The 13,736-nt window shown below is 35.2% G+C and overlaps 1 protein-coding gene across 2 annotated transcripts in view; it reads left to right on the top strand.

Annotated features, from left to right (window-relative positions):
• HCFC2 (host cell factor C2) overlaps positions 1 to 13,736 on the top strand; it is a 40,064-nt gene that overhangs the window by 14,118 nt on the left and 12,210 nt on the right. For both annotated transcript variants that reach the window (XM_040637393.1, XM_040637394.1), the window contains exons 6-12: positions 230 to 336; positions 446 to 634; positions 5,760 to 5,927; positions 6,469 to 6,521; positions 7,999 to 8,176; positions 11,457 to 11,660; positions 12,224 to 12,297. In XM_040637393.1, coding sequence (XP_040493327.1) covers positions 230 to 336; positions 446 to 634; positions 5,760 to 5,927; positions 6,469 to 6,521; positions 7,999 to 8,176; positions 11,457 to 11,660; positions 12,224 to 12,297 — 973 coding nt within the window. The remainder of the gene's footprint in view (positions 1 to 229; positions 337 to 445; positions 635 to 5,759; positions 5,928 to 6,468; positions 6,522 to 7,998; positions 8,177 to 11,456; positions 11,661 to 12,223; positions 12,298 to 13,736) is intronic.

A 13,736-nucleotide genomic window follows, 5' to 3' on the forward strand; every position in this document is an offset into this window, starting at 1 on the left:
ATTCTGTATTGCTTCATGAAATTGTAAACTCCTCAGAGAAGACCATTTTATTCATTATCTTATTCCCATTACCTTGATCATGATTAAGTAAGTGAATAGTCCCAGAGTTTTGAGTCAACAAATAAGAAATTTCAGTCTATTCTTAGCATTTTAAATCTAAAAAAAAAAAAATTAAAGCTTTAGGAAAAAAAAAACCCAGCACTTTATCTTCTCTCTTTTTGTTGTTCAGGATGTACATTTTTGGTGGATGGGTTCCACACAAGGGGGAGAATATTGAGACTTCACCTCATGATTGTGAATGGAGATGTACTAGCTCATTTTCTTACCTAAATCTCGGTGAGTCTTTTAAGAGTTACTTACTGAAATAAAATTTATTAATAAAAGAATTTTTGTTATTTTGTTGTTTAAGAACAATATAATAGTCATGGATATTTCTGTCTTTTAGATACAGCAGAGTGGACCACCCTAGTATCAGATTCTCAGGAAGATAAAAAAAATTCAAGACCAAGACCAAGAGCTGGACACTGTGCTGTTGCAATTGGCACTCGATTGTATTTTTGGAGTGGAAGAGATGGCTACAAAAAAGCACTGAATAGTCAAGTTTGCTGCAAGGATCTTTGGTATCTTGATACTGGTAGGTAAGAGTATTCAACAAATGTAATTTTTCCTTCAGGTAAATAAATACATGAACACTGTCTGTCTCTTGAGATTTAGTGTAAATGCCACTGCCTCTCTTTTCCGTAATTAAAAATGAATGGAAGAAATATTATATGTAGTTACTTACCATTCCGGGAAAATTTCCTTCCTTCCCTCCCCCCCATCCCAGGAGAGTTACTTAATTTCCCTTTTCTTGAGTATAGACTGGATTTAGTGACTCCCTTTCAAAGCACAGAATATAGAAAAGGACCAATAGTAGCTTAACAGTGGAGAAACCTGGAAAACACTGTCTTAATCAAGAAATCAGTGTAAGTGAGGGGCACCTGGGCAGCTCAGTCGGCTAAGCGTCTGCCTTCAGCTCAGGTCATGATCTCAGCATCTTGGGATCCAGCCCTGCATCGGGCTCCCTGCTTCTCCCTCTCCCTCTGTGATCTCTCACTTTCGCTCTCTCTCAAATAAATGAATAAAATCTTAAAAAAAAAAAACGAAAAACAAGGAAAGTGAGAAATAGTCACAAATCGGAGGAGACTAAGGAGACAGGAAGACTAAATGCAAGGTGGTACCCTAGATTGTATTAGAACAACAACAACAACAACAAAAACACATTAGTTGGAAAACAGGTGAAATCTGAGTAGTCTGTAGTTTATAGTATTATTCCAGTGTCAATTTCTTAGTTTTAACAAATATGTTAGCATTGAGGGAAACAGTAAAGAGTATATGGGAACTCTGCATTTTTTCTGTAAATCTAAAAGTATTCCAAAATAAAAAGATTTTTTAAAAAGATTTATTGACTTTTAGAGAGAGAGAGTACATGAGAGAGCATGGGAGGGGGGCAGTTAGAGGGAGAGAGAGAGAGAGAGAATCCCAAGCAGCCTCTCGGCTGAGCATGGAGCCCGAGGTGGGGCTCAATCCCACGACCCTAAGATCACTACCCAAGCCAAAATCAAGAGTCAGATGCCCAACCAACTGAACCACGTAGGTACCCCCAAAAAGATTTTTATAAAAGTATTACAACACTAAAAATTTTTAAATATCAAACTCATCCATTTTTCAATAAATATTTATTGACTGACACCTGTCTGTCAGGAATTGTTCTAAATTGTTTTACATGCTGAGAAGTGAAATGCTACAGCAGTGAAAGGGACTGATAATGTCCCTAATGTCAAAGAACTTATATTCTTAGTATGAGGGCAGTAGGATGATGGACACTAATCAGACAAAGTAATAAAATAAGTTCCGTTTCTGGTAAGCGTGTGAAGGTAGTAAGATAGACCAGTGGGATAGTCATGGGAGGTACTGGAATGGGGAAGTGGGGTTAACTTCAAAGTGGGTAGTTAGAAAAGTATGAGACGGCATTTGGGATATAATCCAAATGGAGGGAGATGCTGTCCGTGGAAAAGGCTGTGGGAGAAACACTGTAGCAAGAGTGAACAGCAAGTATAAGGGCCCTGAGATAGGAATACTTGGCACATTTGGGAACAGATTTGAGCTGAATGGAAGAGGAGAGCGTAGGAGTGGAGGTTAGAGAAGTGACAGCAGGACAGATCATAAGGCCTCGCACATCTTGGTAGAGTTTAGGTTGTTTATAAAGTACGAGGGTAGTTTATTAGTTGGGAGGAGAGATGTGTCGTGATCGGATGTACGTTTTGGAATGGGCAGTGCAGTTGTGTGGAAAATAAATTGTAGGTGGGCAAAAGTGCACACAGGAGACCAGTTAAGAGGCTTTCACAGGAGTCAGAGAAGTCTTAGACTACAGTGGTGCCAGTGAAGATGGGGAGAAGTGGATGAATTCTGGATGTTTTGGAGTTCTTGTTGACAGAACTGGTTGATGAATTGGGTGTGGCATGTGGCACAAAGAGAGGAACGGAGGATGAAGTCTTTAGCTTGAATAACTTGATGGTATTTCCATTTACTGGGATGGGGAAGACTGAGGAGAAAACCAGTTTATGGAGAAAATGAAGAGTTTCATTTAGACTATGCTAGGTTTGAATAAGGAGACCAAATACGTAGTTGATGAATAAAGAAATCTGGAGGTCAGTCAAGAAATCAGATCTGGAGATGTAATGTGTGTTGTTACATGAGTAAAGCAGATTATAAAACATACCTATGATTCCACTGTCTTTTAAGTGTATAAAAAGTAAAATCTGGTACATTGTGTACCAAAGTGTTATCTAAAAGGTGAGAGTCAACATTTTCTGAAAGGTTTTTCTCTCATCTGTATTTTCTACAGAGGCATGTTTTGCTTTGGTAATATAAAAGCAGTTTAATTTTAAAATTAAGATAATTGAAAAAATAATAAATGGAACAACTAAGGGAGTAAATATTTTCTATGGAAGAAGCACATACTAGCAAGCAGGAAAGAAATATAGAAAATCCAACTTACTGATGCATCTTTGAAATTGGGAGTTATTGCCTGAAGTCCAAGGATAAACTTCAGCCTCTGAGATTGGAAGAAAAATGTGTGTATAAATTTTTCTTGGCAGCGAATGCATCACTTTCAACAGATTGTCTAAGGGATCTGTGACTTTAAAAGGTTAAAAATTACTGACTCTGAGTGGCCAGTTTTTCCATAAACCTTTTCTTTAGACATGCATATCTATCTAAAAATAATTGTGGTCACTATCATAAGGTCAAAATTTAGATTTTGCTTCTCCTCTTGATAAGTTGGCATGAATTTGGGGATTGGGGAAATGAGGGCTCTTCATCTTGCCTTTTTTCACTTTTAGTTAATCTTTGTGAATTTGTTAGTATTTAAAAGAGTGATTAATTCCGTAAAGCTTTGTATGAAAAACAGCAGTCCTTTGCTCCAACCTTCCTCTCATTTTCCTTGCTTCACAAGCATCTGCTTTCAACTCTGTTAAACAGTTCTTTTGGTATTTACTTCCATATTTCCATATAACATGAATATATAGTTACTTTGATGTTTAGGCATAAAATGCTCACTTTCTACTATGGAAATTAAGGATTTATCTCTTCTTCCCATCATTCCTCGCCTCTCTCCTATACGCCTTTCCTACCCTCATTCTCTCAATATGGTTAGACCATAATTTTGTTCGATTTTTATTGTTTACATTATGACCATATAAACACTGTTCACAGGTGAGCCATGTAGAATATTGTGATACTTTTCTCGCACAATTTTTTATTTGCCATGGATTAATAATTGTCACTTTTGTTTGTTTTAGATTTGCATGTATCTACCACTAATTCAATCCATACTCTGTTATTTGTTTAAATCTTCTCTCATTATGGTTAGATGCATCAGATATTCTATCAAATTTCATCGTCTTGAAGAAATTTCTCCTGCTCCAATCTGGGATGGCTGTCCTCCACAAATCGAGTCCAGCTATCATCTTGGAGTCTCCCTTCATCATCTTCCTGGGGATATCTTTTGCCTCTCACCTGTGCCGGATTCCCCGTTTCCTGGATCCCATATTTTTCCCTTTCTTAGTTTACTTTTTCATTTTTTGTGGAACACATCCCAGGAAAAGGGTGCATAGGTGATAAATTTATTTTGAGATTTCTCATTGTTTGGAGATTTGTTCAGTCTTTCTTCCACTTAATTGGCCATTTGCATGGAAATAGAATTCTACATTGGAAGTCATTACCCTTCAGAATTTTGAAAGCATTGTTATACCGTATTCAAGCTTCTAGTTTTTTTGTTGAGAAACCCAAACCACTTGTGATTTTTGTTCTTTTTAAATGTGACCTTCCCCCTCACCCTTGATAGCTTTCAGATTTTTTTTTTTTTTTTTTTTTTTTTGGTCCCCACTGTCTTAAATTTCATGGTGATGTGCTTGTGCATCTATTTTTAACCCATTGTGTTGAGTACTTAGTGGGCCCTTTCAGTCTGGAATCTCATGTTCTTCAGTTCTGGGAATTGATTTATTTCATTGGTTTATACCCTTCTGTTTTCTCTATTTCCTCTTCATGTAACTTCTATTATGTGGGTGATGTACCTCTTGGACTTGTCTTCTTATTATTTGCTTGTATGGGTTGTCTTACTTTAAGACATGTAAATAAACTGGATTGTGAATAGGATTATGGAGAAATCTACATGGGGAATAGTTGGAGGTACTAGGTTTACTTATCCTCTAAAACACGGTCTTCAAATTTTTCTGTAAAGGGCTAGATAGTAAATATTTTAGGCTTTGCAGGCTGTATGGTCTCTATTATAACTCTGCAATTCTGCTGCTGTAGAATGAACGCAGTCATAACTAATACATAAACAAATGAGCATAGCTTTGTTTCAATAAAACTTTATTTACAAAAACAGCCCATAAGCCAGCCAGTTTGCTGACCGCTTCTCTAAAAGATACAAAAAGATAGGTATTAGACTTGTTCTATAAAGATTAAATTGTAGCTTATAGATATCAATTCACTAGAAGAATACATTTTCTTATGTAACTGTCTAAAGATGGAATGTACTCCTTCAAGAATTGTGAGTTCCCTGAATTGGTAGGTAAACAAAAAGAGGACAAGGGTATTGTAGAAATAATCTCAGGTTCTTTTTCCGAGTTCTAAAAGTCTGCGATTGCTATTTGTTTTGGAAATGTTGGTAGTATTTTATACCAAAGTAATTCCTTGTTTGGGGTAGTACAAGTTTTGATAAGAGGATATTAACTTGAAGAAGTTACATTTTCCCAAAATATCATGTCCAAATCATCTTTGCTAACATTAACAGTATTTCTGACATGTATGCTATTGGCTGAAAATTGCCTCATGAAATTAAAAACTTACAAAGAAGGTAAAATAATGTAGGTATAACTATAAAATACTTGCTTCCCCCCACTCCCTTGCACTTCTATGATTAAACATAGAAATGTTTAATCTGATTCTGATGACAAATAGCTTGGAACTGGATTGTTTTGTGTGTAGAGCTATTTGTATAAATAATTAAATAAATAAATAGAATCAGAACCCCAAACTGTTTTCATTTGACCTATGATAGCTATGTTTATCTGAGTAAATTTTCTCCCTCTTGGTAAACTGTTGAAATCCTCATTGCTGATGTTTCAGGACCCTAGGCCCACACAAACTATATAGGGAATATTTTTGATACATTTGAAATATCAATGTATAATATCAATATTGTTCTTTAGAGAAACCACCGGCACCATCACAAGTACAACTAATCAAAGCCACTACCAACTCTTTCCATGTCAAATGGGATGAAGTGCCTACAGTTGAGGGCTATCTTTTGCAGCTGAATACAGACTTGCCGTACCAAGCTGCATCGTCAGAGTCTTCAGCAGCACCAAATATGCAAGGTAACATAATTTTCACCTTAAAACATGCATGCTCATATGCTTTTTTAAAAAGTTACTGCAGGAAAACCAGTAATTATGCCCTAGTTTTAAAAATTTTATGATATGATGTTTCCTGCCGGGTTAATCAAATACATTGCATTTCAACTCTGAAGCTTGGCTGTCTTATCATTATGACGTGGTAGAATGCGTAGACATGTGGGATACAGTGCTTGTTCTGCAGTTCATTCTGATGTACTTTCTTAATTTGACATGCTGCCTGACTTCGGGAGATGGTTTTAATTAGCTTTCATAAATATTTCAGCTTTTTTCAAAAGTATTTCATACAGTAACAGGCACTTGGAAAGTAAAAACACTTTTAATTTTACATGTTCTTTTAGAAAGGATTTTAGTCAACTATTAAGCAAACTATTAAGAAAATAGATTAACTTTGATAAAGATACTTTTTAACCTTTAATACCTAACTTCTGGAAATACTTGATTGTAATATATTGTATTGAAGCTAATTTAGAGCATGTCAGTCTGAACTTTCTTATTCCTGCAGGAGTCAGAATGGACCCTCACAGACAAGGCAGTAATAGCACCATTCCTAACAGCGTAAGTTAAAAAAAATTTATGGTGACAAATGAATGTTTAAGGTTAGAGTCCCAATTTTTATTCATATTTTTAGCATATTACCCTAGGGCAGAGGTTCTCAACCCTGGCTGCATATTAGAATCACCTCTGAGATTAAAAAACAAACATACACAGAATCCCAGCCTTTCCCGAGATTTAGTGATGCAGAATCTTTAGGATGATGTGCAGGTAACTGTGGTTTTAAAGGGACGCTCCATGGATCACTATGATAGTAGCCAAAATGAAGAACCCCTAAGCGAGAAATTGAAGTCTACCCTCATTACACATAGCATCAGAGGTTAATCCCTTATAATTTATACTGTATCTTGAAATCTGTCTTTTGACATTTTTTAATGTCATACACACTCATTTTAAATTTCAACTAATACTTCGAAAATGGATATGAAATATATTTCTTTACCATGTACTTTGTGGACCAGAGAATATGAGTTGCTAAATTGAGCACTGATGTTTGTGAGGTTCCTTCTTGTTTATGAAGTGCTTCACAATAGGTACTTGTAGAGACTGATGAATAAGCTTACTAGGATTTACACTGGTTTTGTATGGCAAGCCGCTATCTAAATATACGGTAGATTCTTTTCAAGGACAATGATGTGTAGGTATAAGCGCATGTGTTCTGAACATGACTGTGATGGAGAAGTATCTTTAGGGCCATAAGAAGTTATAACTGACTATAGAGTTATATTTAACAATCAAGATGGAGACAGAAAAGTAACAAAAAACAGCTAAGTAAAAAGGGGCAACAATATTGGGGTTTTTGAATGAAGCCAGATCACTTTTGTGGTGCGGTAGACCCATAGGTATTGCTATATAGTAGCTGGTATTCACATTGACGACTTGAATTATCAGAAAGTTCAAATATATTCATTATAGTGTGCATAAGAAGACAAAGAAAAACAGAATTAGAAAGATTCCTATCTAAAATGTTTAATGGTAAAGAATATTGATATGTGTATGTATTAAATCTTGATCTCTCGTTGGAAAACTCATACAGAACAGTTCATTTGCTTGAACTGAGATTTTAGTTTTAGGAGTCATCAGATCTTTAATATCCATATTGACCTTCTTAAGAAAATTTGACAAAAATGTTAAACTCGGTAGCTTTGGTATTGTCTCCTGTGTTACATGCATATTTACTTGAATACTAACTACCACTTATAAAAATATAGCGTTTTTTTTCCCTCAGAATATACCCTCCCGTTCCCCTTCAGAACTGATCTTTTGAGAATGGAGATTAAGTGAAGGAATTGTTTTCTTAAACTATTGTAAAATTTAAAGAATAATCCTATACAAATTAAGAATATAATTTAAACTGTTTTATATCTTGGTAAATTTATTTTCGAAACCATTTAAGTTGTAAATTATTATGCTTGTTTTTTACATGTATTTTTATTCAATTGAACATTGCTTGCTACAATAAACTATTTATTTCTTATAGATCAGTGATACAGTGAACAATACAAAAACCGAACATACAGCTATGAAAGGAACTTCTGTGAAAAACAGACCAGATCTCAAAGCATCAACTGATTCTAATGCCACTTTACATTCATCTTTGGCAACTAATGCTTCTAATCATAATAGTTGTGTCGTGGACGTACTAAGGAAAAATGAAGGTATGAGGATGGCATTTTAAATAAAGCTAAAACTTTTTATAATAGTAGGGAATTTTAGTCTTTGGAAAAGTAAATGTTCTATGGTTTTGATCCATTTTCAAAATCATAATTAGCCTGCCATATTGACCCTAGTTTGAGCGATGTCAAGATACCAAGGAAGCACTTACCTGAATAGTAACACTTAGTTACGAGCTATGGAATTCAGATGAGGCAAGCTCTTATATGACATTAGAGGTTGGCCAGTGTTGCAGTGTCCCTCTCCCATTACTGTATTTTCTTAGCACTTAGAACTATCAGAAATTATTTATTTTGGGCAGGGATTTTCTTGTTCATTTCTATTTCCTCAGCACCTGGATCCATGCCTGGTTAATAGTAGTCAGTTAGTAAATACTTGTTTAGCAAGTGACTGGATTATCCTCAGAAAGGTAGTTCATTTATGAGAACTGTTGATTACATTCATGGGACAGCTTGTAATTCAGTGAACCTTATATTTAAAATGAATTCATTTGAATGTTCTCATACCACTTGAGATACATTAAGCATTGTGCCTGATTTCAATATCTAAAATTATTTTATAAATCTCATTCTGATATGTCTGTAACATAGAAACATGTAACTGTATTTTTAATTTGAAAAAATCATGACAGCTGATATAAATCTAAATCCTCTTCAGTGATGCAAGCTTAACAAGTTGAATATTATTTTTATTTCCGTTTTTTCTTTATGAGTTCATGGTAGATAAAAGTATTCAAGGAAAACAATTTCCTGTAATTTTTCCTCATTTCATTACATGTGGAAAAGGAGGACACTTTGGTTTTCTTGATTTTTTAAAAATATTTTATTATGTTATGTTAGTCACCATACAGTACATCATTAATTTTTGATGTAGTGTTCCATGATTCATTGTTTGCGTATAACACCCAGTGCTCCATGCAGTATGTGCCCTCTTAATACCCATTAGAATCATTTGGTCAAAATTAGCCTGTTCCTGGGCTGCAGCTTATATTTCTGTCTTTTTTTTTTCTTTTTTTTTTTTTTTTTTTTTGAGATTTTATTTATTTATTTGACAGGGAGAGAGAGCACAGGAGGAGAATGGCAGGTTGGTTGGGGGGGGGGGTGGAGAAACAGGCTTCCCTCTGAGCAGGGAGCCTGATGTGGGGCTCGATCCTATGACCCTGGGATCATGACCTGAGCCTAAGGCAGACACTTAACCAACTGAGCCACCCAGGTGCCCCTATTTTTCTTTCTTATAGTGATTTTCTATGTCTGTCCTATAAAGAAGTTTATATTCTTGAAAACAAATAGGAGCTTTGAGATTTCAGAATCTTAATGCACTCTAAATCCTATGTTGTAAGGCAGTTTGGATAAAATTAGTACTAGGCAAATGGGAAAACCAGAGTGGTTGTACAATGACAGTATCTGGTAGATCGTAGACATTCAAATATGTGAATGAATGGCTGCCCAATGTCAGGTTAACAAGAGGAAATTGGACTTTTTCTCTGTAGGTTAGAGTAGCTGGTATGTTTCAAAAGTGGAAGAGTGACATGATTAGTTGTTGTTTGGAAAGAACACTATGGCCTCACCATCAGAAGAATTATAGTAGGAAATGATTGGGAGACCTGTTAGGGTATTCTTTTAGGACTGCAAGAGACACAGAGACTAAAGCAGTGGGTAGGGTGGAGAGGAGAGACTATGTCATTTTTCACATTTTAGAAGCTAGGATCCATTATTAGCCTTGGAAACTGGTTGGATATGAGAAATAAAAATGAGTTGACCATGACTCCCAGTTTTTTGGGTTGGAAATTCAATGGATGATGATAGTCTTCATCAAGATATGAAATATAGGAGCAAGAACAGACTTGGGTAAAAGGTGAGTTCATCTTTGAACTTAGTGTTTTTGAGGCACTTGAAGAACATATTGGTAAAGATTTCTAATGGGCAGTTGGATACTTAGGTGTAGAGTCTAGGTAGTAGTTTTGGCTGGAAGTAAAATGTAAAAGTTAAGGGTATCTAAAAGATAAGCTCCACAACAGCAGGGACCTTGTCTGACTTGTGAGATTCCTAGCACCTGGCACAATGCCCAGGACATATGGATTTGAGAGATGTATGATTTGTGAAGGGTAGTTAAAGCATAGGAAAATATGTAGATGGAGAAAAGAGAGGACTTGGGAACACCTGCATTTAAAGAGTCATTTGAAAAGAAGAAACCAGCTAAAGAGATTGAAAAGTGGTTCCTAGAAGGTCAAGAAAAGAACCAAAGAGATTGGTGTCCTATTTTTTCTGGGCATCACAGTTTGTGACTATATATATTTATTGGGTATGCATGTCTCTCTCTACCACATGATTATAACTTGAGATATTAACCATGCTTGCTTTGCTTCAACACTGTAGAAAGAAGCATAATATCTGGTGAATAGTAAATCTTCAGTATTGTGGAATGAGTAATTATAAGTCATAGAAACGGCTTCAAAAAGGAGTATGCGGTCAGCATTGTTTACGTTGCAGAAAGGTCAAGTAAATGGAATTCGAAAGGCATCCCTTAGAAATCATTGACATTTGCCAGAGCCATTTCATTAGATTAGCAGGCTAGAAACCACGTTTGAGGAGGTCAAGGAAGTAGAGACTGCTCTGAAGGGAATTAGTGAGGGGCAAAGGTAACTGGAGGAGATTTGTGGGGTCAAAGAAGATGCATATTTGTTTACTTGAGAGGCTTGTTAATGTTTGTGGATCAATGGCCAAAAACTAATGAAAAAGAATCTGAAAACCCTGAAGAGAAAGGAATGATTGATGAAAGAAGGTCCCAAAATACGGGGAAGGAATGGGTCCAAGAGCACAGGAGGGTAGATTATCCTTCCTCAGGAGAGAGGTCAGTTCATCCTCTGAAATGGAAGAGAAGACAGAAAGGATGGGCACAACCACAAATACATTTCTAGTTTAGGGCAGGAGAAGGCAGAAAATTGATGGCATTCATGCCTGATTGCTTCTGTATTTTTCCTTAAAATGGGAAGCAGGGCATTTGATCTATGATTTAGGAGAGAACAATGCTTCAGTGTTAGAGTGGAAGAAGCAGCTGAGAAGTTGGACGTCTGCTATATGTGTAGTGCACTTTATTTTTCTAAACATTTTATGCCTGGTGGTTAATTCATATGAATGACATGTACAGTACTCATGTTTATGATTTTAAAATTGAAAATAACAAGAGTTGTATGATGAGAACCTTAAGATGGCACACTTATTGCAGGCATTATGTTAATAATTGATCTTTTCACTTTAATTTTAGGTCCTCATACTTCAGCAAATATAGGTGTTCTAAGTAGTTGCCTGGACTTAAGAACAGTAATCCCTGAACCTTCTGTATCCAGTTCTGTTTCCAGCGCACAAACTATGGTAACCCAGCAGACCATTAAAACTGAATCATCCAGTACAAATGGGGCAGTTGTTAAAGATGAAACTTCACTAACAACATTCAGTACCAAATCTGAAGGTTTGAAATGTGTTTCGCATACTGTATTTTGAACCATTTTTGTATATAAATTCATCAAACTTATTTGTTTAGATGGGAATTGCATTTCATCTTGGATTGAATCATATATAAACAGATAAAACATTTCAATTAAAATTATTATACAATATACTCTGCTGCCTTCCATAAAATATTTAAATCAGCACACACTGAAATACATTCGGAATGTATTTTTCCTTCCGTGAATATATTCAGCAAATTTTTTTCCCATAGAAAAGATTCATTTTTTAAATTATAGAGTAATAATTCCCCCAGCTTTATTTCTGATTTTGTAAGTTCTCATTTCATTCTTTTGCAATAGGACTTGTGTTTCATCTTTGGTAAACATTCTCTGAAGTTCTAGCTAGTCATCAAACCCTCGAGAAATGAACTTTGTGAATTAGTTTGAGTTAGAGGGTCCGTATTTCTAATTATTGTGCTTTTCTCCCTCTGGCTATTTTTTGTATGCTTATAAATTATATTTTGATGTGTCTGTTTGCTAAGTGATTACATAAGTCTTACATGATGAATTGTTTGGTTTTTAGTGGATGAAGCATGTGCACTGCCTGCAACTAAGATCAGCCGTGTAGAAGCACATGCTACAGCGATGCCGTTTTCTGTAAGTACATGACCTAAAGATCACGTGTGTTTACAGGTGGAGTGCTGGGCAGCTCCAGCGTAAACTCATGAAAAGATTCTTAGGTGTCCTCTAGTAATGACTTGCCAAAGATTGAGAAATGAAGGCTTGAATAGAAAAATGTTTACAGTATAATGTTAAGTGAAAAAAGCTGCATAAAAAATAACATATATATATATATATATCCCAATTTTATTAAAAGATACACACAATACATACATTCTCACTCGCATGTGAGTCCATGCACATACTCATTACAATGCTAGATGACGTTCTGCAGGCTGTGCGGCCACAGATAATTTTTACTTACCTCTCTGGGCCTTCAGTAGTTCTGTATAGTACTGTACAATATTTTATATAGAAATAGAGTGTATGTGTACATATATATGTATATATGTAAATTACATTAATGGCTTAAAGAATAAAAAGACATATTACAGAATATAAAACTTCAATGGCTCTATTGGTAGCTACTTATTGGGAGAACAGCAGAATATTGCAATATTGGGTTAGACATACCTATAGGGTAGATCAGTAATCTCTGACATTGAGTTGTTTTATGAAAGGCCAGAATTGGTGCATGGCACCAAACTTAAAATGCTAGGTTTGTGCCTCACAAATATACCACGATTGTCTTAATGAGGTAGATATAAGGATAATACGTATGTGTGTGTGCATGTGTGTGTATATACTTTTTAATTTATTTTAAAATTATCAGCCATTTCAACTTTATTGCTATGAGCGAGAGTTTTTATCTGACCTAATATTTACCTCTTAGAATCTTCAGGAATTGTCGGTAGTTTTAGTCTTCTCTCAATTTTATGAATTTTGATCATATATTTACCTTCATCAGCTTTCACCTTTCCAGATTGTTAAGTCCTGGAGTTCTTAGACTCTTCTCAGGGAAGACTTATTAAAGGGAACTTTTTTCTCCTAAATGTATTTTGCAACACATCAGCCAGAATGGTATTTGTTATTTCAGTTGGAGCCAGTTGTTTTATAAAAGTTGTTGAAGAGAGTTTTTACAACTTTAAAAATGAAAACAAGTTTAAAGATATTCCTTTAAAAAAAAAAAAAAACCTTAAAGACTTTCCTAGTTAGCTCACTTTGTCATGTGTGATGGCCTAAATAACCAATAATGTGAATTATAAGCATGTACCTCTGCTGTTATATATTTAAGACAGAAATAAATAACTGAAGTGCACATTTGTTTTGAGCTTCTGGAAACAGTGTCTCATTTATAAAGAAGATGGCTTAAAAAGGTTAGTTCCAGGGATAAGTATAATTCACTTATCACTAAAAGTAGCTTAAGGTAGAGGGAGTTTATTTGTTTTAAAGCAAGGTAAAAAATGTGAAACTGTTTAATCTGCTCCTCTTAAGTATATACTTCACTAAAGTATATTCAAATTGCATTTTAGTTT

The sequence above is a fragment of the Ursus maritimus genome, unplaced genomic scaffold, assembly GCF_017311325.1.
Source record: "Ursus maritimus isolate PB19 unplaced genomic scaffold, ASM1731132v1 scaffold_21, whole genome shotgun sequence".
NCBI classification, from domain to species: domain Eukaryota; kingdom Metazoa; phylum Chordata; class Mammalia; order Carnivora; family Ursidae; genus Ursus; species Ursus maritimus.